Source organism: Hyperolius riggenbachi, chromosome 12 (genome assembly GCF_040937935.1).
Source record: "Hyperolius riggenbachi isolate aHypRig1 chromosome 12, aHypRig1.pri, whole genome shotgun sequence".
In the NCBI taxonomy this organism is placed as follows: domain Eukaryota; kingdom Metazoa; phylum Chordata; class Amphibia; order Anura; family Hyperoliidae; genus Hyperolius; species Hyperolius riggenbachi.
This window is the reverse complement of record NC_090657.1, coordinates 14,096,060-14,121,216: the sequence shown is the minus strand read 5'-3', so window position 1 is coordinate 14,121,216 and position 25,157 is coordinate 14,096,060. Positions and strand designations below refer to the sequence as shown.

Genomic DNA, 25,157 nt, shown 5'->3' with positions numbered 1-25,157 from the left:
TCTGGCGGGAGCTAAATGACATGAGACTCCAGGAAAGTCCGATATCCAAACCTTTACCTGTGACTATTAGGACATCATACACATACATTTCCAGTAATTACAGTTTTATCCATACTTTAGCTGTAACCAATTTTGACATCATCTATACGCCACTTGTAACTATTAAGACTTCAATCACACATCTTCTGTAATTATGACATCATCCATACATCATACGCAGCCAAAGAGACAAAAAGGATACGTCCCCTGTAACTACAGTAATTAATGACATAATCTATACATCAAATATAGCCATTACCTGATGCATACATCTCTTCTATATCATCACCCATTCATCAACTTAGTAACAGTATTATTATTATTATTTAGTATTTATAGAGCATCAACATCTTCCGCAGCGCTTTACAGAGTACACAGTCATGTCACTGACTGTCCTCAGAGGAGCTCACAATCTAATCCTACTATAATGTCCTACCATGTTATTTATGTATTAATATAGCACTGACATCTTCTGCAGCACTGTACAGAGTATATAGTCATGTCACTGACTGCCCTCAGAGGAGCTCACACTCTAATCCCACCATAGTCATACCATAATGTCCTACCATGTTATTTATGTATTTATACAGCACTGACATCTTCTGCAGCACTTTACAGAGTACATAGTCATGTCACTGACTGTCCTCAGAGGAGCTCACAATCTAATCCTACCATAATGTCCTACCATGTTATTTATGTATTTATATAGCACTGACATCTCCAGCAGCACATTACAGAGTACATAGTCATGTCACTAACTGTCTCTCAGAAAAGCTCACAATCTAATCCTACCATAGTCATACTATAATGTCCTACCATGTTATTTATGTATTTATACAGCACTGACATCTTCTGCAGCACTTTACAGAGTACATAGCCATGTCACTGACTGTCCTCAGAGGAGCTCACAATCTGATTCTACCTTAGTCATATGTCCATTGTAGTCTAGGGCCAATCTAGGGGAAGCCAATTAAGGCCTCGTTCACATCTGCTTCACTGAGAAACGTGTGAAAGCGCGTGGTAAAAACCGCATGCGCTTGTGCGCGCTTTAGTGTGCGTTTCTGTGCATTGCACTGCGCTTCTTTAAAGCAAATTTTGCTTATTGTAGCAGTAGCAGTTGTCAATAAAGCTTTGTTTTTATATGTAAATGTATTTTTTTTCCAACTAGGGGTAAAAAAACGCATGCGCTTCTACGCGTTTCTATACGCTAAAACGCGCACCCATTCACTTGCATTGATGTGCGCCTTACAGCTCAACGCACAGAAATGCAGCAACACTACGTTTTTGTAACGCAGCTCAGCGCATAGATGTGGAACAGGCACATTTAATCACATGGGAACATCAATACCTTGCTGAACGCACAGGGCAATGCGCCGTGAAAAGCGCACAGAAACGTCCCTAGTGTGAACGAGGACTAACTTATCTGTATGTTTATGGGATAAAGGAGGAAACCAGAGTGCCCGGAGGAAGCCCACACAGCAGCCGGAAGAACATACAAACTGCATGCATGTAGTGCCCTGGGATTCAAACCAAGAACCCAGTGCTGTACAGAGAATACTATCCCCATGCTGTAATGATTAGTCATTATTTCTAGTAACTATGACATCACACCAATCTCATACAACCCGTAACTATGATAGCATCTATACATCTATGTAATCATATTCATCCATACATCTTCAGTCAATGTGATATCAGTTATACATCCCATGTGATTAACATAATTATCATGCATCACCTGTAACATAACAGGACTCATGCCACACCTGCAATTATTATGACATCATCCATACGTCACCTGTAACATAACAGGACTCACGCCACACCTACAATTATTATGACATCATCCATACTTCACTTGTAACTCCTGTGAGTTCTGTACATCTGTAGTTATATTATCCACACAGTATATCTCTTCTGCCTATGACATTATGTGAATTTACAATGACATCACCCATACCTCATTTATAGGTACGATGACATCATCTATACATCACCGGTAACAATGATGACATCATCCAAATAGCGCCACATTTAAGGCATCATCATCATGTATTATGACACCATCTATAGCTCACCTGTAAGTACAAAAGTATTCCCCATACTTTACCTACAACTGTTATGACATAATCTATACATCACCTGCAACAACAGCGACATCAACCGTCTCTTAAAGGGCCACTACCACGACAAATTGCAAGATTTCAAAATACATGTAAACACATACAAATAAGAAGTAGGTTTCTCCCACAGTAAAATGAGCCATAAATTACTTTTCTTCTATGTGGCTGTCACTTACAGTAGTTATTAGAATTTTGACGGAACTGACAGGCTTCTGACTAGTCCAGTTCTTCATGGGGGATTCTCAGTATTTCATGTATTCTTTACAAAAAGCATTCCTTGTAAAGGATCGATACAAAGATGCTGGCCAACCTCCCTACCTGTTTGCACACTATTCTGGCAGATGGACTGAGGAACTGACATTCACTAAGTGCTTTTGAAATTAAAGAAAACCCTGAGAATCCCCTATGAGGAGATGGGCAAGTGCAAAACCCGTCAGTTCTTTCTAGAGCCTACTGTAAGTGGCAGCAACACAGAAGAAAAGTCATTTATGGCTCATTTTACTCTTGGAGAAATGTACTTTTTATTTACTTGTTTTCATGATGACATTGGCAAACATACTACAATAGTACATCATCTAAACATCATCTGCCTTTATGACACTATCCATACTTTACATGTTACCATTACCCTGTTTCCTGGAAAATCAGACAGGACAACCGAGGTGACATGTGACATGATGAGATAGACATGGGTATGTACAGTGCCTAGCACACTAATAACTAGGCTGTGTTCCTTTTTTCTTTCTCTGCCTGAAAGAGTTAAACATCAGGTATGCAAGTGACAGTTTCTGTCCAGGTCGGGACCGGGTCAGACTATAGCATAACCCTCACTGATAAGTAATTACAGCCATAAAATACTTTCCTATCAGTAAATGGCTTCTGAGAGCAGGAAAGAGATAAAAAAGGTCAATAATTCATAGATTTGAACTCTGGCATACTTCAGTGAAGGTGTCATTGAGCACAGACAATAAAACAGTAACAACTTAAAAACATTAAACAGTAAAAACTTAAAAACTAGATTTAAAGCCAGTGGTTACCTATTTAAAAACCAAAAAGTCAGATACTCACCTAATGAGAGGGAAGGCTCGGTCCTAATGAGCCTTCCCTCTCCTCTCCCGGTGCCCTCGGTGCTGCGCTGGCTCCCCCGTTCGCGTCCGCCGCCGCAGGGACTTCGGAGGTCTTCGGGAGTACTCGGGCTTCCGAAGACGGGCCGCTTCATACTACGTACGCGCGAGTGCGTCATAGAGGGCGCTCGCGCATGCGTAGTATGGAGCGGCCCCGTCCTCGGGAGCCCGAGTGCTCCCGAAGGCTTCCGAAAGCTCCCGAAGGCATGCGGAAGTGGCAGTATTTGACCGAACTGGTCGAATACTGCCACGGGGGATCCTGCGCGGGACCGGGCACCGGGAGAGGGAAGGCTCATTAGGACCGAGCCTTCCCTCTCCTTAGGTGAGTATCTGACTTTTTATTTTTAAATAGGTAAACATTCACTTTAAACATAAAATAAAACTGTGGGATATCTAAAAAAGTCATTCTTAAGAGAAGGAGGATGCATACAATTGTTTTTCTCATCAGTTTATTTTCACCTCAGATGTCCTTTAAATACATTTTGCTCCAAAAGAGGCATTAGGGCTTATTTTCAGGGGATGTCTTATTTTCTCATGAACTACAATCTACATTTATTCTTGAACAAAGATAAATTATAATTTTATTCAAATCTAGTTGTGTTTTCACATTCTGGAACATCAGCAGATGTCTCCCAACCCTGAATACCACCATGAATGCCTTGTGACTCGACGTCCAAGTAGAACAATTCATATTTGCAGAGACGGCACTTGCCGACCTTTATTGTTTTGGGTCTTGTGGGGTAATTTAAGTGTGATACTTTTAGGGGTGTCAACTTTGCTTAGTGAAGGGTCTCCGTTGCGTAGCAAAAGGGGATGCAGAGTTTTGCAACCACACTGGGGCCCTAGAACCAGAGGGGCCCACTAGGGGCCTCCTTCAACAACAGTATTTGCTCTTCAATAGTACAATGTTGGTAAAGATCACCTCCAGTGTTCTCCCCAGGCTGTTTTAGCCGGGTGCTCCACCCGGCTAGTTTTGGTGAGCACCCGGCTGTTATCAGCTCACCTCCTCCTATGCTGTAAGCAGAGTTGTGCACAGAAGCACCTGCCCTACATACTCTCATCTTGCGCCACCCGGCTACTTTTTCATACCACCCGGCTAGAAAAAATTTCTGGAGAGAACACTGACCTCTATATATGCTTTCAATAGTGGTAATCATTAAAGGGACTCCGAGCGCCTCTAATGGGCATGCCTTTAAGACTCCGACCAGTAGGGCTGCTCAAATCCGATCTGGGAGACATTCGGATAGTTCTATCCGGATCTCACCCAGTAATGCTGTGCGGTGTGGGCGGGGTCAATCTTACCTGTCTGACGTCTTGTTCGTCCGTCCCTCGGCGCCCCCACAATGCGGTCCAAGCGGCGGTCACGTGATTACAAACACTTCCTCCTTCCGGGTTGAAGGAGGAAGTGTTTGTAATCACGTGACGCGCGTGGACCGCATCGTGGGAGGCGGCGAGGGACGGACGAAGAAGACGTCAGACAGGTAAGCTTGACCCCCCCCCCCCCCGCCCCGCACAGGTTTACTGGGAGATATCCGGATAGCAACTATCCGGATGTCTCCCGGATCGGATTTGAGCAGCCCTACTGACCAGTACTGCAAAGTACTTAAAGATGCATACCTTTCTGTAGCTTGTGCTCTCCTCTTTCATTTGATGCCTGAATCACCGTTTTACACCAAATAGTTTTCGTTAGATTTTAATTTAAAAATTGCGGCTGCCATCGTGGCTGTTATAACGTCCGGGTCACCCCTGTCTTCTCTGTTAGAGAAGTGCATCACTGAATGAAGCAGGAAGAGGAAGTGACACGCATGGCCATTGCAAGAGGCTCCTCCAGAGGGGCCATAGCACGACTTTGTTGGAAGTCGTCTGGCTTAAAGGCATGCTCATGAGAGGTGCTCGGAGTCCCTTTAAAGAGCATGAGGAGAACACTGCTTGACTATTAAGGCATGATGCCCATGGCAACTGTAACTATAACAACCTCCCTGATACATCTCCTACAATAATGACATAATCCAGACCTCACCAGAAACTATGACATCATTCATGCAGCATCAATTTATAACCGTAATGACATCACCCACGTCTCGGACATCCTCATCCATACTAATGACATTATGCTTGGGATATATCTACACAAAGCTGGTGACCACGGGGGCCCTTCAGGGAGCTCACGACACTCCCACCAGTCTTTTCTGAGGGGCCAAGTTATACAAATCGCAGCAAGAAAGAAACAAAGCAAACAAAAGTCTCGGCTGTGGCAAACAAACTGCTCTCTGATGCAGCAGGGAGGCGATCGGTAACTAAGGCCACCAACTCCTTTCTATGGCCAAGTTCTAAGAGCACGCCAATTACAGGAGGGAGGGAGAGGAAGGCATAGAAGCTACTCCCCGAGAAATGGGATTATTTACCCCAATGCCAGAGGAAGCACAGCACAACCACCGCAGCGCAACCATCACAGCGCAACCATCCCAGCGCAACCACCACAGCACAACCACCGCAGCACAACCATCGCAGCACAACCATCGCAGCGCAACCATCACAGTGCATCCATCACAGCACAACCATCACAGCGCAACCACCACAGCACAACCACCACAGCACAACCACCACAGCACAACCACCACAGCGCAACCACCACAGCGCAACCACCACAGCGCAACCATCGCAGCACAACCATCCCAGCACAACCTTCCAAGCACAACCTCCACAGCACCACCATCACAGCACCACCATCACAGCACCACCATCACAGCACAACCTTCCCAGCACAACCTCCACAGCACCACCATCACAGCACCATCATCACAGCACCACCATCCCAGCACCACCATCACAGCACAACCACCCCAGCACAACCATCACAGCGCAACCATCCCAGCGCAACCACCACAGCACAACCACCGCAGCACAACCATCGCAGCGCAACCATCACAGCGCAACCATCACAGTGCAACCATCACAGTGCAACCATCACAGCGCAACCATCACAGCGCAACCACCACAGCGCAACCACCACAGCACAACCACCACAGCGCAACCACCACAGCGCAACCACCACAGCGCAACCACCACAGCACAACCACTGCAGCGCAACCATCGCAGCACAACCATCGCAGCACAACCATCGCAGCACAACCATCACAGCACAACCATCCCAGCACAACCATCCCAGCACAACCTTCCCAGCACAACCATCACAGCACCACCATCACAGCACAACCTTCCCAGCACAATCTCCACAGCACAACCTCCACAGCACCACCATCACAGCACCACCATCACAGCACCATCATCACAGCACCACCATCACAGCACCATCATCACAGCACCACCATCACAGCACAACCACCCCAGCACAACCATCGCAGCACAACCACCACAGCACCACTATCACAGCACCACAATCACAGCACCACCATCACAACACAACCTTCCCAGCACAACCTCCACAGCACAACCATCACAGCACCACCATCACAGCACCACCATCACAGCACAACCATCGCAGCACAACCATCCCAGCACAACCTTCCCAGCACAACCTCCACAGCACAATCACCACAGCACAACCATCCCAGCCCAACTATCCCAGCACAGCCATCACAGCACAACCACCGCAGCACAACCAAAAACAACCATCCCAGCACAACCATCCCAGCACGTCCATCCCAGCACGTCCATCCCAGAATAACCACCACAGCACAACCATCCCCAGCACAACCATCCCAGCACAACCATCCCAGCACAACCATCCCAGCACAACCTCCACAGCACAACCACCACAGCACAACCATCCCAGCACCACAATCACAGCACTACCATCACAGCACCACCATCACAGCACCACCATCACAGCACCACCATCACAGCACCACCATCACAGCACCACCATCACAACACAACCATCGCAGCACAACCTTCCCAGCACAACCTCCACAGCACAACCACCACAGCACAACCACCACATCACAACCATCCCAGCACAACCATCACAGCCCAACCATCCAAGCACAGCCATCACAGCACAACCAAAAACAACCATCCCAGCACAACCATCACAGCACAACCATCGCAGCACAACCATCGCAGCACAACCATCGCAGCACAACCAGCACAGATCAACCAGCACAGCACAACCAGCACAGCACAGCCATCACAGCACAACCAGCACAGCACAACCATCCCAGCCCAACCACCACAGCACAACCATCCCAGCACAACCACCACAGCACAACCACCACAGCACAACCACCACAGCACAACCACCACAGCGCAACCACCACAGCGCAACCACCACAGCGCAACCACCACAGCACAACCATCACAGCGCAACCACCACAGTGCAACCACCACAGCACCACCATCACAGCACCACCATCACAGCACAACCTTCCCAGCACAACCTCCACAGCACCACCATCACAGCACCATCATCACAGCACCACCATCACAGCACCACCATCACAGCACAACCACCCCAGCACAACCATCACAGCGCAACCATCCCAGCGCAACCACCACAGCACAACCACCGCAGCGCAACCATCACAGTCCAACCATCACAGTGCAACCATCACAGCGCAACCATCACAGCGCAACCACCACAGCGCAACCACCACAGCGCAACCACCACAGCGCAACCACCACAGCGCAACTACCACAGCGCTACCACCACAGCGCAACCACCACAGTGCAACCACCACAGCGCAACCATCGCAGCGCAACCATCGCAGCACAACCATCGCAGCACAACCGTCACAGCACAACCATCACAGCACAACCATCCCAGCACAACCTTCCCAGCACAACCATCACAGCACCACCATCACAGCACAACCTTCCCAGCACAATCTCCACAGCACAACCTCCACAGCACCACCATCACAGCACCACCATAACAGCACCATCATCACAGCACCACCATCACAGCACAACCACCCCAGCACAACCATCGCAGCACAACCACCACAGCACCACTATCACAGCACCACCATCACAGCACCACCATCACAACACTACCTTCCCAGCACAACCTCCACAGCACAACCATCCCAGCACAACCATCACAGCACAACCATCGCAGCACAACCATCGCAGCACAACCATCGCAGCACAACCATCGCAGCACAACCAGCACAGATCAACCAGCACAGCACAACCAGCACAGCACAGCCATCACAGCACAACCAGCACAGCACAACCATCCCAGCCCAACCACCACAGCACAACCATCCCAGCACAACCACCACAGCACAACCACCACAGCACAACCACCACAGCAGCACAACCACCACAGCACAACCACCACAGCACAACCACCACAGCGCAACCACCACAGCGCAACCACCACAGCACAACCATCACAGCGCAACCACCACAGCGCAACCACCACAGCACCACCATCACAGCACCACCATCACAGCACAACCTTCCCAGCACAACCTCCACAGCACCACCATCACAGCACCATCATCACAGCACCACCATCACAGCACCACCATCACAGCACAACCACCCCAGCACAACCATCACAGCGCAACCATCCCAGCGCAACCACCACAGCACAACCACCGCAGCACAACCATCGCAGCGCAACCATCACAGCCCAACCATCACAGCGCAACCATCACAGCGCAACCATCACAGCGCAACCATCACAGCGCAACCACCACAGCGCAACCACCACAGCGCAACCACCACAGCGCAACCACCACAGCGCAACCACCGCAGCGCAACCATCGCAGCGCAACCATCGCAGCGCAACCATCGCAGCACAACCGTCACAGCACAACCATCACAGCACAACCATCCCAGCACAACCTTCCCAGCACAACCATCACAGCACAACCTTCCCAGCACAATCTCCACAGCACAACCTCCACAGCACCACCATCACAGCACCACCATCACAGCACCATCATCACAGCACCACCATCACAGCACAACCACCCCAGCACAACCATCGCAGCACAACCACCACAGCACCACTATCACAGCACCACCATCACAGCACCACCATCACAACACTACCTTCCCAGCACAACCTCCACAGCACAACCACCACAGCACCACCATCACAGCACCACCATCACAGCACAACCATTGCAGCACAACCATCCCAGCACAACCTTCCCAGCACAACCTTCCCAGCACAACCTCCACAGCACAATCACCACAGCACAACCATCCCAGCCCAACTATCCCAGCACAGCCATCACAGCACAACCACCGCAGCACAACCAAAAACAACCATCCCAGCACAACCATCCCAGCACGTCCATCCCAGCACGTCCATCCCAGCACGTCCATCCCAGAATAACCACCACAGCACAACCATCCCCAGCACAACCATCCCAGCACAACCATCCCAGCACAACCTCCACAGCACAACCTCCACAGCACAACCTCCACAGCACAACCATCCCAGCACCACAATCACAGCACTACCATCACAGCACCACCATCACAGCACCACCATCACAGCACCACCATCACAACACAACCATCGCAGCACAACCTTCCCAGCACAACCTCCACAGCACAACCACCACAGCACAACCACCACATCACAACCACCACATCACAACCATCCCAGCACAACCATCACAGCCCAACCATCACAGCACAGCCATCACAGCACAACCAAAAACAACCATCCCAGCACAACCATCCCAGCACAACCATCCCAGCACAACCATCCCAGCACAACCATCCCAGCACAACCTCCACAGCACAACCACCACAGCACAACCATCCCAGCACCACAATCACAGCACTACCATCACAGCACTACCATCACAGCACCACCATCACAGCACCACCATCACAACACAACCTTCCCAGCACAACCTCCACAGCACAACCACCACAGCACAACCACCACATCACAACCATCCCAGCACAACCATCACAGCCCAACCATCCCAGCACAGCCATCACAGCACAACCAAAAACAACCATCCCAGCACAACCATCACAGCACAACCATCGCAGCACAACCAGCACAGATCAACCAGCACAGCACAACCAGCACAGCCATCACAGCACAACCAGCACAGCACAACCATCCCAGCCCAACCACCACAGCACAACCATCCCAGCACAACCACCACAGCACAACCACCACAGCACAACCACCACAGCGCAACCACCACAGCGCAACCACCACAGCGCAACCATCACAGCGCAACCATCACAGCGCAACCATCACAGCGCAACCATCCCAGCGCAACCACCCCAGCGCAACCACCCCAGCACAACCACCGCAGCACAAGCATCGCAGCACAACCATCGCAGCACAACCATCGCAGCACAACCATCGCAGCACAACCATCGCAGCACAACCATCGCAGCACAACCAGCGCAGCACAACCAGCACAGCACAACCAGCACAGCACAACCAGCACAGCACAACCAGCACAGCACAACCACCGCAGCCCAACTATCCCAGCCCAACCACCACAGCACAACCACCACAGCACAACCACCACAGCACAACCACCACAGCACAACCACCACAGCGCAACCACCACAGCGCAACCATCGCAGCACAACCATCCCAGCACAACCATCGCAGCACAACCATCACAGCGCAACCATCACAGCCCCCACATTCAGCGGAGCTGTGGCAGAGGATTTCTCAGAGCAGGCATGGGGAGGGTGGGGGATACTACAGGTTGTGGGACAGTGATTCCGATTAGGGGTATCGGCAATATAATGGTCTATACTGAGGAGCTTCTGACATCTTTACTTTTCCTAACTTGCCCCCATAATGAAAAGCAAACAGTGCTCCAGCAGCCTGCTTTGTACTGCAGGTAACATTAGTGCACATCCCTATTCAAAGTGTTGAAGAGAACCTGTAACAAAAAAAAGTTCCCCTGGGGGGTACTCACCTGGGGAGGGGGAAGCCTCAGGGTCCCAATGATGCTTCCCCCTCCCCTGTAGCTGCAGGCAGTCCAGCAATGGCTCCCCCGAAGTGTCCCGGAATCCTCCCTCGACAAGCCTGACAAGCGCTGATTTATTTACCTTCCCTGGCTCCAGCGGGGGCGCTGTTGTGGCTCTCAGCACGGAGATAGGCGGAAATAGCCGATCTCAGTGAGGTCTGCTCTACTATGCAGGCGCAGGAGACTTGCAGGAGACTTGCGCCTGCGCAGTAGAGCGGGCCGACAGCGATCGCTATTTCCGCCTATCTCCGAGCGGAGAGCCGATACTGCGCCTGCGCTGGAGCCGGGAAGGTAAATATTTACATCCCCGCCGTTCCAGGACCTTTTTTGCAGTCGCCGTGGGACACAGGAGGACGGGGGAAGCCTTGATAGGATCCGGAGGCTTCACCCACCCGAGGTGAGTACCCCCCAGGGGAGCTTTTCTTTGTTACAGGTTTTCTTTAAGGTGGCCATACATCTCTTGATTTAGTGGGCAATCGACCCGCCCCCAATCAGCGGGTAGTGGACGAATTACAGTGTTTTTGCAGTAATTTGCGCTCCATTCTATTGACGGCGCCAAAATTACTCACTGAGCGTCGCTATAGCGGTAATTCCTATTACGGCCTACATTGGTGCTGGTTGCGCCCACATCTCCTGCGCTGTTTTTACAACGCTCGTCCCAAAAAGCTTTGCATCCCTCCCACATAGAAGCACCCCTTGAAAAGTGTGTGTAAGGCCCAGTGCAAGCCAAAAACCTCTAGCAGATCCGCAAAACGCTAGAGGTTTTTGAAGCAGATTTCAGGGCGATTTTAGGCATGTGTAGAGAGGTTTTCTAAACATGCTTAGCGGTTTTTTGGAGCGTTTTTGTGTAGCAGATTTCATATATTGTTACAGTAAAACTGTTACTGAACAGCTACTGTAACAAAACGCCTGGAAAGCCGCTCTGATCTAGCGTTTCTCAGAGAGTTTCTCCACTTTCCTATACTTTACATCGAGGCAGAAACGCCTCAGAAATCTAAAAAATGCTGCAGCCCCCGAGTGTGTGTTTGTGGAAAAAACGAACCGCTCTGGTCTGCACCAGCCCATTCACTTTCATTAGCCAAGTGGTTTTCCCTCTGCAAGCGTTTTGAGAAACGCTCAGGAACCGCTCTGATGTGCACCGTCCCGTTCACTTTAATTAGCCAAGCGGTTTTCCCTCTGCAAGCGTTTTGAGAAACGCTTCAGAACCGCTCTGGTGTGCACCAGCCCTGAGTGGTGTGAGTGCCACGCCCACTCCCAGAGGTGGAGGCTGGACCACCGCAACGATGCGAGTCCTAGACAAAAGCCCCAGTGTGATATCATCATTGGGACTGACAGGGGGCTAGGTGAGTATAACATGGGGTTTGGGGGGAATGGCAACCTTAACCTCCTTGGTGGTAACCCCGTGTGTGACACGGGGTAAGCCGCCGGAGGGTTCCGCTCAGGCCCTGCTGGGCCGATTTAGATAATTTTTTTTCTGCTAGCTGCGTGTGCATAACGGTCACCGCCGCTACCCGCCTATTCGCCGCTATCCGCCGCGCCACGCCCCCCAGACCCCTTTCGCTGCCTGGCCAATCAGTGCCAGACAGCGCTGAGGGGTGGATCGGAGCACCCGCTGATGTCACAACGTCGATGACGTCATCGCGATCGTCGCCATTGCGACGGGGAAGCCCATACAGGGAATCTCGTTCAGAACGGGATTCCCTGCAGGGTAAAAGCGCCGGCGGTGATCGGAGGGGTGGGAGGGATAGCGAAGGGAGGGGGAAAGCATGTAGCTAGCGCTAGGCTAGCTACATGCTTTCAAAAAAAATTACAAAAAATAGTGCTGCGCTTCCCCCTGGCGGAGTTATATTTAAAAGAAGTAGGGTTACAGAAATGGGCTTTTATGGGCCAGAGAAAAGTTACAAAGCTTACAAAGACCACGATCTCTGGGCAAGCCAAAGTGATGGATCTGTCAGGCCTGTCTGGTCAATGACTACAATTCAGAGCATATGCCCATATGACTGACCCAGAGCCCAGCCTGTAACACCTGCGCAAACTCCTACCTAACACAATACTATAGTAACCCTGCAGGTAGATGTAGCATACAGCCTGATAGGTAGCAATCCACCGAACAGAACCTGGTAATACTTAGTAAGCAATGGCACAGTAGATATATAATAGTCACCTGAGGCCTGGAGGATAAGGCTATACAGACGAGACAGTCAGATGACTGCAGTGTCAGGAGTTCCAGGTGAGTAGCAAGGCAGTCCAGGTATTACTTTCCAGAGATAGCGTAGTCAAGCAATCCGAGGTTGGTCAAGGCAGAGTTCATGCAAATCCATGTCCAAGCAGAAGGTCAAACCAGGCAGCAATCAAGCTTCTACCAGGTACAACAGCAAGGTTGGCAACAGGAAATCCAGCAGAGATAAACATGGTCAGGATATAAGGCAGTAGTCGGCGACAGGAAATCCAGCAGAGATAAATGTGGTCAAGATATAAGGCAATAGTCGACAACAGGAATCCAAGGTAGTGAGCACATACTCAGCAACAAGCCAAAGCTAATGCTATCACGGACGATGACTGGGGGCGCTCACTGGGTTTAAATACAAGCGCTAACCAATCAACACAAACAGAATTGAAAAGCAACCAATCATCATTCAGCGTGTCAGCTGATACGCAGGGAAAACGTGAGCTACTATTTACATCTGCGAAGCGCGTACTGGAAACGCGTCCTCCGCTTATCCAATGGCCTCTGAGAACCACCCTGCGTTCCAGTGACGTCAGCGGCTCGCTGAGACCCAGAAATCCGAGCTGCAGCCCGGGTCTCGGCGTTACGCCGCCGTACAAACACCGCAGACCTTACAGGATCACAGAATATAGCCCTGGAGCTTTGGCAGACCAGCCTCACTGACTTCTGGCAAAATGACTGCCAGCATAAAATGTGATTGCTTTCATACAGTTTCTACATGCAGATGTGGAATGTAAATGACAGAGCTGCTTTATAGGATACCCGAAGTGACATGTGACATGATGAGATAGACATGTGTATGTACAGTGCCTAGCACACAAATAACTAGGCTGTGTTCCTTTTTTTCTTTCTCTGCCTGAAAGAGTTAAATATCAGGTATGTAAGTGGCTGACTCAGTCCTGACTCAGACAGGAAGTGACTACAGTGTGACCCTCACTGATAAGAAATTCCAACTACAAAACACTTTCCTAGCAGAAAAGGGTTTCTGAGAGCAGGAAAAAGATAAAAAGTGTCAATAGTTGGTAGATTTTAGGTCTGGCATACTTCAATGAATGTGTCATTGAGCAAAAACAATAAAACAGTTAAAACTTAAAAAGTAGATTTAAACATAAAATAAAACTGTAGAATATCTTAAAAAGTCATTTTTTAGGAGAAGGGGGATAGATACAGTTGTTTGTTTCATTAGTTTATTTCCACTTCGGGTGTCCTTTACCATTAAGTGCCAAGCCCCAAGACCCCTCCTCCCCCTGGCTACACACTGACATGGGATTATCGCCGCAATACTACCATATCCACACAGGAAAACATATATCTCACGCAAGAGGCGACTGAAAGAGGCAACATTGTTGCAGCTTTTTCATTACAAAGAACCTGTACACACTTTTCCCAGAATTTTATTGCGCTTATCATGTGATCTTGGACAAGGCACATAATAGAGTCATACAAGGCTAAAAATGATTCCATTGTACAAGATAGGCTGAAGACGTCAATGTAATAATCACATAAGCAGTACAACACCGTCCTCTGATAATGATATTAGTAATACCGTAATAACATAAGCCATTGTGTATCAGACGCATCTCTGTATTGGTTCTCTCAATAGACACCACAAAGGACGGGTTTCTTTTTATTTAGAATATGTTCCTTATTTCTCACTGCAGTGAAAGGAACATCAAGAAACAGGAAGTGTGGCGGAAACTTCCCACTGAGGGGGTACAGACAGCAATAAGAAGCAAACAGATACTGAATCCCCTCCAATAAAGGGAACCTTAACTGAGAGGGATATGGACATATAATTATAGTACTTACAGCACGACGTCAACAAGCAAGTCTGCCCGGGGGCCAGATCAATACACAAATCAGCACGTGTGTAGATCTGGTCTCTTCCCAAAGCTCTGCTGCACTACAGATGCCTCTAGACAGACGCAGGTGCAGTTTTTTTTTCATTTATATGACGTACTGACACTTCCAGGAGGCATTTTAAAAGTGATGCTTCAGCTTGGTGAAGATGTCAAGATAAACTGAATCAAAGGTTAGAGTGATATGGAGGCTGCCATATTTATTTCCTTTTGGATCTGAGATGAAAAACTAACTATAACAAGTAACTTGTCTATATATCTCATCTAAAGTTTAGAGACAAAGTTCTGTGATACAATGAGAGCAGCCATGTTCTTCTTGTGATCATGACACACAGACAAGCTGCTCTGCATCTCCAGCCCTCAGCCTGTGAAAACTCCACTCCCCTCTCCTCTGCCTCTGAAATCTATGGCTAGTAACACCTCCTTCTCCTCCTCCTGCCCAGACTGAGCTCCCATAAGCCCTTGCTACATGGGACGCATAGTGCCTAGGCGCTGGAGAAGCTGTGGGCGAGACTTGTTTAGTTTATAGGGAATTAGCGTATTAAAACAAAACAAAACAAGTATTTGGCTTGATGAATGTCCTATAAACTATATGAAAGGAACACAATTATGCAATGAGTAAAAATGTATCTCGCATCCACTTTTAAGCAATACCGGGTGCCTGGCCGTCCTGCTGATCCTCTGCCTCTATACTTATAGCCATAGACCCTGAACAAGCATGCAGCAGATCAGGTGACTCTCACATTATTGTCAGATCTGACAAGATTAGCTGCATGCTTGATTCCGCTGTTATTCAGACAATACTGCAGCCAAATAGATCAGCAGAACTGCCAGGCAACTGGTACTGTTTAAAAGGAAACAAATATGGCAGCCTCCATATTCCTCTCACCTCGAATTCACTTTAAAGGATAAGTGTACTCACAAACCTACTAAATAAAACTATAAAGTCTGGTACACACCCTGCAACCTTCACTACAGATCCTATTTGAGCAAGTGAGCAGATCAATTACACACATATCCAATATTTTCCAATTTCTTATCTGATTGGATATAGATCAAAAATTGATCGAAAGAACCTACACACGGAGCGGTATTTTGCATCATATTTTTCAGCATGTCTACTCTTCTAATCAAGATTTTGAGCTTGGGATCGCTGGCAATCAGTAGGCTGTATATTTCCTTCCCTGATCTGATCATTTTCGCAATCGGGAAAAAGAGATAAAGTGAAAATTGCATGGTGTATACCAGCCCTAAACCGGGTCCGAGATGAAAAACTAACTATAACACGTAACTTGTCTATATATCTTATCTAAAGTTTAGATCCTTTACACAGCAAATCTAGCTGCAAACAGCTTCAACAGTTTATGATTATTTATTCCTGTGATACAATGAGGGCAGCCATGTTCTGTTTGTCACATTGTCACAGGCTGAGGGCTGGAGATGCTATCAGCTTGCCTGTGTGTAAATTCAGTCCCCTCTTCTCCTCCCCTCTGCCTCTGAAATCAATGGCTAGTAACCACCTCCTCCTGCCCAGACTGAGCTCCCATAAGCCCTTGCTACAGTGCCAAGGCACAAAAGGAGCTGTGGGCGGGGCTTGTTTAGTTTATAGGGAATTAGAGTATTAAAACAAAAACAAAAAAGTATTTGGCTTGAGGAATGCCCTATAAACTATATGAAAGGAACACAATTATGCAATGAGTAAAAGTTTATCTCGGATCCACTTTAAACCAATGCATGATCTGCACACTGAGTCTGCTACCGGTCTCGTCTTCTTAGACCTAATGTGCAGATATGGGACTCACAGCTCAGATATAGAAGTAATGCTGTTATACACAGGGTGGGAAGCACTGAATGCTGGGAGCTGCTTGTGAAAGTGCTACAGCAAAGTTTGGTGTACATGTATAGGCTGCTGGGAAAGGAGAAGTACATGTAAACAATAAGCAGCCAGGTGATTCTCAAATCTCTTCAGTAGGCAATATCAGTAACGCATCATAATAGCATTAAAGAGAACCTGTAATAAAGGAAAGTGCCCCTGGGGGGTATGTACCTAAGGAGGGAGAAGCCTCTGAATCCTAATGAAGCTTACCCCTTATGCTAAGAACACACGATACAATTTTCTGGGAGATTTATCTGCCAGATAGTTTTTTTTTCAACATGTTCGATCTGAATTTCAATCGATTTCCGTTCACTTTTATGGAAATCGATTGAAATTCAGATCGGACATGCTGGGAAAAAAATCGATCTGGCAGGTAAATCTGGCAGAAAATTGTATCGTGTGTACTTAGCAATACTCCTGAGCAGCATCAATCCTGCGCTGGCTCCCTCGATCAGCAGCCGATGGCAATAGTTACCGATGTGATGAAGAGCAGAGGCAGTACCATCTCCCCCCTCTGGCTTTAGCAGAAATAGCTAAGCCTGATCGAGTCTGCTCTACTAAACAGGCATCTTGCCCCTGCGCAGCAGAACGGAACCCGATCAAGCTCAGCTACTTCCGCCAGAGCCCGAAGGGGGAGATAGTAATGCCCCTGCTCTGCATCACATAGGGAAATATCGCTGCACACATCTGCTGACAAGCTGGATGGTGGATTTACAGGGATGCCAGCGCTGGATTGGAGCTACACAGGAGGACAGGGGAGGCCTCATTAGAAGTCAGAGGCTTCTCCCTCCTAAAGCAAGTACCCAATAGGAGCACTTGTTTTCCTTACAGGTTTTCTTTAAAGGACTTTAAAGGACAACTGAAGTGAGAGTGATATGGAGGCTGCCATCTTTATTTCCTTTTAAAGAGACTCTATAACAAAAAAATAGTTCCCCCAATGAGGCTTCCCCCTCCCCTGTAGCTACAGGAAATCCAGCGCTGGCTCCCCTGAAGTGTCCCGCAATCCTCCCCCGACAAGCCTGACAAGCTACATTTATTTACCTTTCCTGGCTCCAGCGGGTGGCGCTGTTGCGGCTCTCAGCACGGAGATAGGCGGGAATAGCCGATCTCTGTCGGGTCCGCTCTACTGCGCAGGCACAGGAAACTTGTGCCTGCGCAGTAGTGGGGTCCGACAGCAATCGGCTATTTCCGACGATCTCCGAGGCAGAGAGCCGATACTGCGCCTGCGCTGGAGCCGGGAAGGTAAATATTTACATCCCTGCTGTTCCGGGACCTTTTTCGCCGCCGCCGTGGGACTCAGGAGGACGGAGGAAGCCTCGATAGGATCCGGAGGCTTCCCCCACCCGAGGGGAGTACCCCCCAGAGGAACTTTTTCTTGTTACAGGTTTTCTTTAAACAATGCAAATTGCCTGGCTGTCCTGCTGAACCTCTGCCTAATTTTACCCACAGCCCCAGAACAAGCATGCAGATCAGATGTTTCTGATTGAAGTCAGATGCTTGTTTCAGGTGTGTGATTCAGACACTAATGATGCATGAAAAATCAGCAGGACAGCCAGGCAACTGGTATTGTTTAATAGGTAATAAATATGGCAGCCTCCATATCCATTTCAGGTCAGTTGGCAATTTGTATGCTATCAGTATATTATTCCATTGAACATAAACTATTCTGAAAAGCCGAAAGAAGCTGCGTTATTCTAAGCGCACTAGCTGCTATATACTCTATATACCCATAGGAGGTAACGGCTGCAACATTAGATGTGTAACAGACACAGTAGGTAAGATTGAAATGGCATCTCAGGGACAGTGTGGTCACCAGGGTAATTTGTGACTTATGCCTCAGTCATGGCACTAGTTCTCACTGATCAGGTAAACCTCACTCATAATTGCTAGCTTGCCTATATCATGGCTGCATAAGTATTTACAAATATACACTAATAGCAGAACAATAACAAATCATTCAATGGCGCTGGGCTGCCCTCCTGTAAAAAAAAAAAAAAAAAAAAGCCTTAAAGTGAGCTCATCACCCATAAGGAATCCATTTTGTGGCATGAGCCAATATTTTATAAATACAGCCTAATGATTTTCTAGACATCTCAGTTATGTCACAACTGAACTGATTCTTAGGACTGCTGGCTTAGCCTACAAAATGGCTGCTTCTATAAATATACACACATGAGTTATTAATACCATCCCTTTAATTCCCGTGCTTTCTCAAAATCCTGTTATATCAACCTCACCCAATACTTATCAGCAGACGATCAGCTGTTCTGTACCCAAAACAAAAACAAATTCACGCTGCCCCTTTTAATTAGCGGTATTTAAACATATCTTAACCCAAATTCGTCAGGACCAATCATAATTTGCGCTGACATCAGTGCCACCCAATCCCCAGTCAGTATAGTTCTAATCCTCGCTTGTCACCTTTTTTACATTCAGCTGTAAAGGAAAAGATATTGTCTACTGCTATAATGAAGTCTATTCTGAGATAAGACTGCCATTTAAAGATCTGATGATTCGCTCGTGCGAAGCCAGCTCTCATTTACAAACGTGACTTGAGGAACTAGCTCACAGAATAAAGTCTTGCATTTAGCAGGCAGACATGCCACAATCCAGTGCTCCGACTTGCAATCATATAAATCTAGTTAGGAAATCGCAGCATGTCATTAATCCTGTTTATTTGATCATCCAATTGATTTCAAGTTGAAAACAGAAAAAAAAGCGATTTGATTCAGCAGAAGATACCGGTTACACGAGGCGATCTGTGGGCAATCTCGCAGTATCACGCCAGACAACCACCTGCATGCCAAGCATATCTCTCTAACCACCGCTAAAATAGAACGCTGTCAGGTTTATTACTACATGTAAACAAACGAAAACCAGTTTTATAGCAGTAGAAAATGTAATGCTGGGAATACACGGTTCGTTTTGTAGCTGATTAGATGGTTCGATAGATCATTTCCGACATGTACGATCTCCCTTTCGATCCTTTGGCCATTCGATTTCTGATAGAAGTGAATGCAAAAAGATAAAAAAAACGAACGGAAGATAAGAGAATTGAGAGCTGAAATCGAGCGGCAAAAATGATCGAGAGCAAAAACGCACAGCAAAAACGAACCGTGTATCCCCAGCGTAACGCTGAATTGAAGAAGAATTGAAGGGAGATCCAAAAAGCAGATTTTATGTTGAAACTGAACTGGGATGCATCACAAGATCACAATCAGATATAGGATTGTAACGTGTATGGATGGGACACATGGTGCGTCCCCGCACGCGATGCGCCGCTTGATTCCGAGCCGCTCGATTATTTCCGATCGTGTTTCGATGATTCTTAGGTCGATTCTCATGTAAAGTATGCCAAATTGACCTAACGATCCATCGAAACGTGAATCGGACATGTCGGAAATAATCGAGCGGCCGGGAATCGAGCGGGGCATCGAGTGCGGGAACGCACCGTGTGTACCCAGCATAAGGTAGTTATTAACATCAGGACACAATTCATGACAGCACACAATAACTACAAACACTGATCTAGCAGGGATAATAATGTAACAGGTGTCACCTGACCTCTTGGGGGATGTCTCGGAGTGCCTAGGTGAGCTGATGTCTCTGGCTTCGCTGTGTCGGACGTCTGCGGTCTCTCTGGCTGGTGGGTTTCATCGGTCAGGTAGCTGTGCAGAGATACCTGTCATTGGGGTGTCTCTTGGCTGTCTCTCTCAGTGCATGAAGGTCTCTTCTGTCACTCAGAGGATAGCTGTCTCTTGTCACTCAGAGGATGGCTGTATCTCTCTCTCTCTTCTCTTCTGTCACTCAAGAGGGTGGATGTCTCTTCTGTCACTCAGAGGGTGGCTGACTCTTGTGTCACTCGGAGGATAGCTGTCTCTTCTGTCACTCAGAGGATGGCTGTCTCTCTCTCTCTCAGTGCATGGAGGTCTCTTCTGTCACTCAGAGGGTGGCTGTCTCTTCTGTCACTCAGAGGATGGCTGTCTCTTCTGTCACTCAGAGGATGGCTGTCTCAGAGGATGGCTGTCTCTTCTGTCACTCAGAGGATGGCTGTCTCTTCTGTCACTCACAGGATGGCTGTCTCTTCTGTCACTCAGAGGCTGGCTGTCTCAGAGGATGGCTGTCTCTTCTGTCACTCAGAGGATGGCTGTCTCTTCTGTCACTCACAGGATGGCTGTCTCTTCTGTCACTCAGAGGCTGGCTGTCTCTCTCAGTACATGGAGGTCTCTTCTGTCACTCAGAGGGTGACTGTCTCTTCTGTCACTCAGAGGATGGCTGTCTCTTGTGTCTCCTCTGCTGTCTCTCTAGGGGGAGTGTCCATAGCCACAGACAGCAAGCTGTGTGCCCAGCAGGCTTCTAGTTATTAGTCCAGCCTGGTCTCTTCACATCACTCCCCCCTTCTCTCTTGCTGTCTCTCTGCCTCCCTTCCTTGCAGTCTCTCCCTTTTGGATCTTGCAGTCTCTCTCCCAGGCACCAACAACAACATTCAGTGACGTCACCCTGGGGGGTCACGTGACTCCCTGGCCCTAAAAATAGCCTGCCAGTGCAAAGGCGTGACTTGCAAATGAGGGGGTGTGGCCAGACAGATGAAAAAAAAACCTGCGTCCCTTTTAAAGGAGCCATAACCCCTCTTTGCTGCCAGCTCCTGGTGTTACTGTGCGCATAGGAAAGCTTTAACTACTGTCACAGTAGCCTGAAAGGAATTATTATGATACATTTGTTTCTGTTGTGATGACAGATCTTCATTCCTCTTTCTACACAGGAGTGAGCGAGATATTTAAAGGGAACCCGATGGGGAGAGGGAATATGGAGGCTGCCATATGTATTTCCTTTTAAAGAGAACCTGTAACAAAAAAAAAGTTCCCCTGGGGGGTCCTCACCTCGGGAGGGGGAAGCCTCAGGGTCCCAATGATGCTTCCCTATCCCTGTAGCTGCAGGCAATTTAGCGCTGGCTCCCCCTGAAGCGTCCCGGAATCCTCCCTCGATAAGCGCTGATATATTTACCTTCCCTGGCTCCAGCGGGGGGCACTGTTGCGGCTCTCAGCACGGAGATAGGCGGAAATAGCCGATCTCTGTCGGGTCCGCTCTACTACGCAGGCGCAGGAGACTTGCAGGAGACTTGTGCCTGTGCAGTAGAGCGGCCCGACAGCGATCAGCTATTTCCGCCCATCTCCGAGTGGAGAGCCAATACTGCGCCTGCGCTGGTGCCGGGAAGGTAAATATTTACATCCCTGCTGTACCGGGAGCTTTATCGCCGCCGCCGTGGGACCGAGGAGGACGGGGGAAGCCTCGATAGGATCTGGAGGCTTCCCCCACCCCAGGTGATTACCCCCGAGGGGAGGATATTTTCATTACAGGTTGCCTGGCAGTTCTCCTGATCCTGTGTCTCTAACACTTTTTGCCATAGCCCCTGAAAAAGTATATGAGGATCAGGCGCTCTGACTCAATTTCACTGGATAAGCCATATTCTATAGCCAAATCCATGACTATCTTGGTCGCGGATTTTGCTGCTCATGGAGGCAGAGCTTAGGGCTGCAGCTCTGCCTCCATGCATGTCAATCTCTGCCTCTCCCCCGCCCCTCTCAGTGAAGGAAGATTGAGAGGGGCGGGGAGAGGCGGGGATTGATGCGGGGAGAGGCAGAGCTACAGCCCTAAGCTCTGCCTCAATCAGGAAGCGCTCCCCACAGTTTGCAGAGGGAATTTGGGGGGTATAAACCCCTCGTTTTGCTGCGGGGACGCAGCGTTTTAGCACTAGCTATAGTGCTTAACATTAATACAAGTTAAAATCATTGATTTAATCTCGCTTCAGACTCTCTTTAAAGGATATTTGTTTGTATTGACCTGAGGAAGCGCGCTGAGACCCGTGAAACGCGTTGTCTACAATTAACCACTTTAATAAAGACTCCTTATATCCTATTCGAGTGAGTCTTCTTTGGAGGTAAGACACCTCTTTCTATATTACTGCATAGTTATCATGCTTAGACCCATTAGCAGAAAAACGGAGCACCTCCCAAACCTCTTAAACAGTTATTACCCTCACCCCCTTTAAAGGAGAACTGTAGTGAGAGGTGTATGGAGACTGACATGTTTATTTCCTTTTAAGCAATACCAGTTGCCTGGCTGCCCTGCTGATCCTCTGCCTCTAATACTCTTAGCCCTAGACCCTAAACAAGCATGCAGCAGATCAAGTGTTTCTGACATTTTTGTCAGATCTGACTAGATTAGCTGCTTGCTTGTTTCTGGTGTTATTCACACTACTGCAGGCAGATAGATCAGCAGGGCTGCCAGGCAACTGGTATTGCTTAAAAGGAAATCAATATGGCAGCCTCCATATACCTCTCTCTACAGTTCTCCTTTAACAAAAGGGATATTTTGCACTTTCCACTTGTACACTTGCCCTACCAGTGGAAAGGCTAACAGGAGGAGAGCGACCACCCTGTTCCAGAAGGTTCCGGGATACCGAGCAGGAATGTTTTTTTTTCCGCATGCCTGTATGGTGGTTGCAGGACTGCAACCCATCCTTGTGAGTATAAATTACCCACAATTACTTACCTGCCGATACTGCACTATTGGGCTCGCGGTCTCCCCCCCCCCCCTTTTCTACAGGCCGGAGGATCTTCTTTCTCATTGTGAAGGGACCTCCAGAGACCTGGACCAACTCTAATGCTGGGTACACACTATGAGATTTTATGACCGATTTACTGTCAGATCGATTATCTCCAACATCTCCGATTTGCTTTCTGATCGATTTCCGAGCATTTTCCAATCGATTTCCTATTAAAGTTAACGGAAATTGATCGGAAAATGCTTGGATAACGATCGGAAAGCAAATCGGATATGTTGGAAATAATCGATCTGACAGTAAATCGACCATAAAATCTCATAGTGTGTACCTAGCATAAGCCATATTTTTGTTCCAGGTTTTTGACTAAAACACTACATATCAAAAGCATTATTTACAAGGAAATAAATTTGGCAGTTTCCATATCCCTCTCACCTCAGGTTCCCTTTAGGGCCCGTTTCCACCAGTGCGGAAACCGTGCCGAATCCGCAGAGGTTCCCCACAGGCAGGGCAGGGCAGAGGCGAGAGAGGCTCCAGCCTCAGGGCGCAGTGTGGGAGGGGACGCAGGGCGGGGCAGAGGCGAGAGAGGCTCCAGCCTCAGGGCGCAGTGTAGGAGGGGACGCAGGGCGGGGCAGAGGCGAGAGAGGCTCCAGCCTCAGGGCGCAGTGTAGGAGGGCACAGGGGAGGGCCGAGGCAGAGGCGAGAGAGGCTCCAGCCTCAGGGCACAGTGTAGGAGGGCACAGGGGAGGGCCGAGGCAGAGGTGAGAGAGGCTCCAGCCTCAGGGCGCAGTGTAGGAGGGGCGCAGGGCCGAGGCAGAGGCGAGAGAGGCTCCAGCCTCAGGGCGCAGTGTGGGAGAGGACGCAGGGCGGGGCAGAGGCGAGAGAGGCTCCAGCCTCAGGGCGCAGTGTGGGAGGGGACGCAGGGCGGGGCAGAGGCGAGAGAGGCTCCAGCCTCAGGGAGCAGTGTAGGAGGGGACGCAGAGCGGAGAAGAGGTGAGAGGCGCTCCAGCCTCAGGGTGCAGAGTAAGAGGGCACAGGGGCGGGCCAAGGCAGAGGCGAGAGAGGCTCCAGCCTCAGGGCACAGTGTAGGAGGGCACAGGGGCGGGCCAAGGCAGAGGCGAGAGAGGCTCCAGCCTCAGGGCGCAGTGTGGGAGAGGACGCAGGGCGGGGCAGAGGCGAGAGAGGCTCCAGCCTCAGGGCGCAGTGTGGGAGGGGACGCAGGGCGGGGCAGAGGCGAGAGAGGCTCCAGCCTCAGGGAGCAGTGTAGGAGGGGACGCAGAGCGGGGAAGAGGTGAGAGGCGCTCCAGCCTCAGGGTGCAGAGTAAGAGGGCACAGGGGCGGGCCAAGGCAGAGGCGAGAGAGGCTCCAGCCTCAGGGCGCAGTGTAGGAGGGGGCGCACAACTCACT

General features: G+C 49.1%; 2 protein-coding genes across 3 annotated transcripts in view; one reads left to right on the top strand and one right to left on the bottom strand.

Annotated features, from left to right (window-relative positions):
- Positions 1–21,666, bottom strand: part of HDAC5 (histone deacetylase 5) — a 229,431-nt gene extending 207,765 nt beyond the window's left edge. For both annotated transcript variants that reach the window (XM_068263348.1, XM_068263350.1), the window contains exon 1: positions 20,753–21,666. The gene's annotated coding sequence lies outside the window, so the exon portion shown is untranslated. The remainder of the gene's footprint in view (positions 1–20,752) is intronic.
- Positions 5,678–11,101, top strand: LOC137540898 (mucin-2-like). Its single transcript, XM_068262082.1, has one exon. It carries the CDS (start codon positions 5,678–5,680, stop codon positions 11,099–11,101), a length of 5,424 nt encoding a protein of 1,807 aa, XP_068118183.1.
- Positions 21,667–25,157: the final 3,491 nt, after the last annotated feature.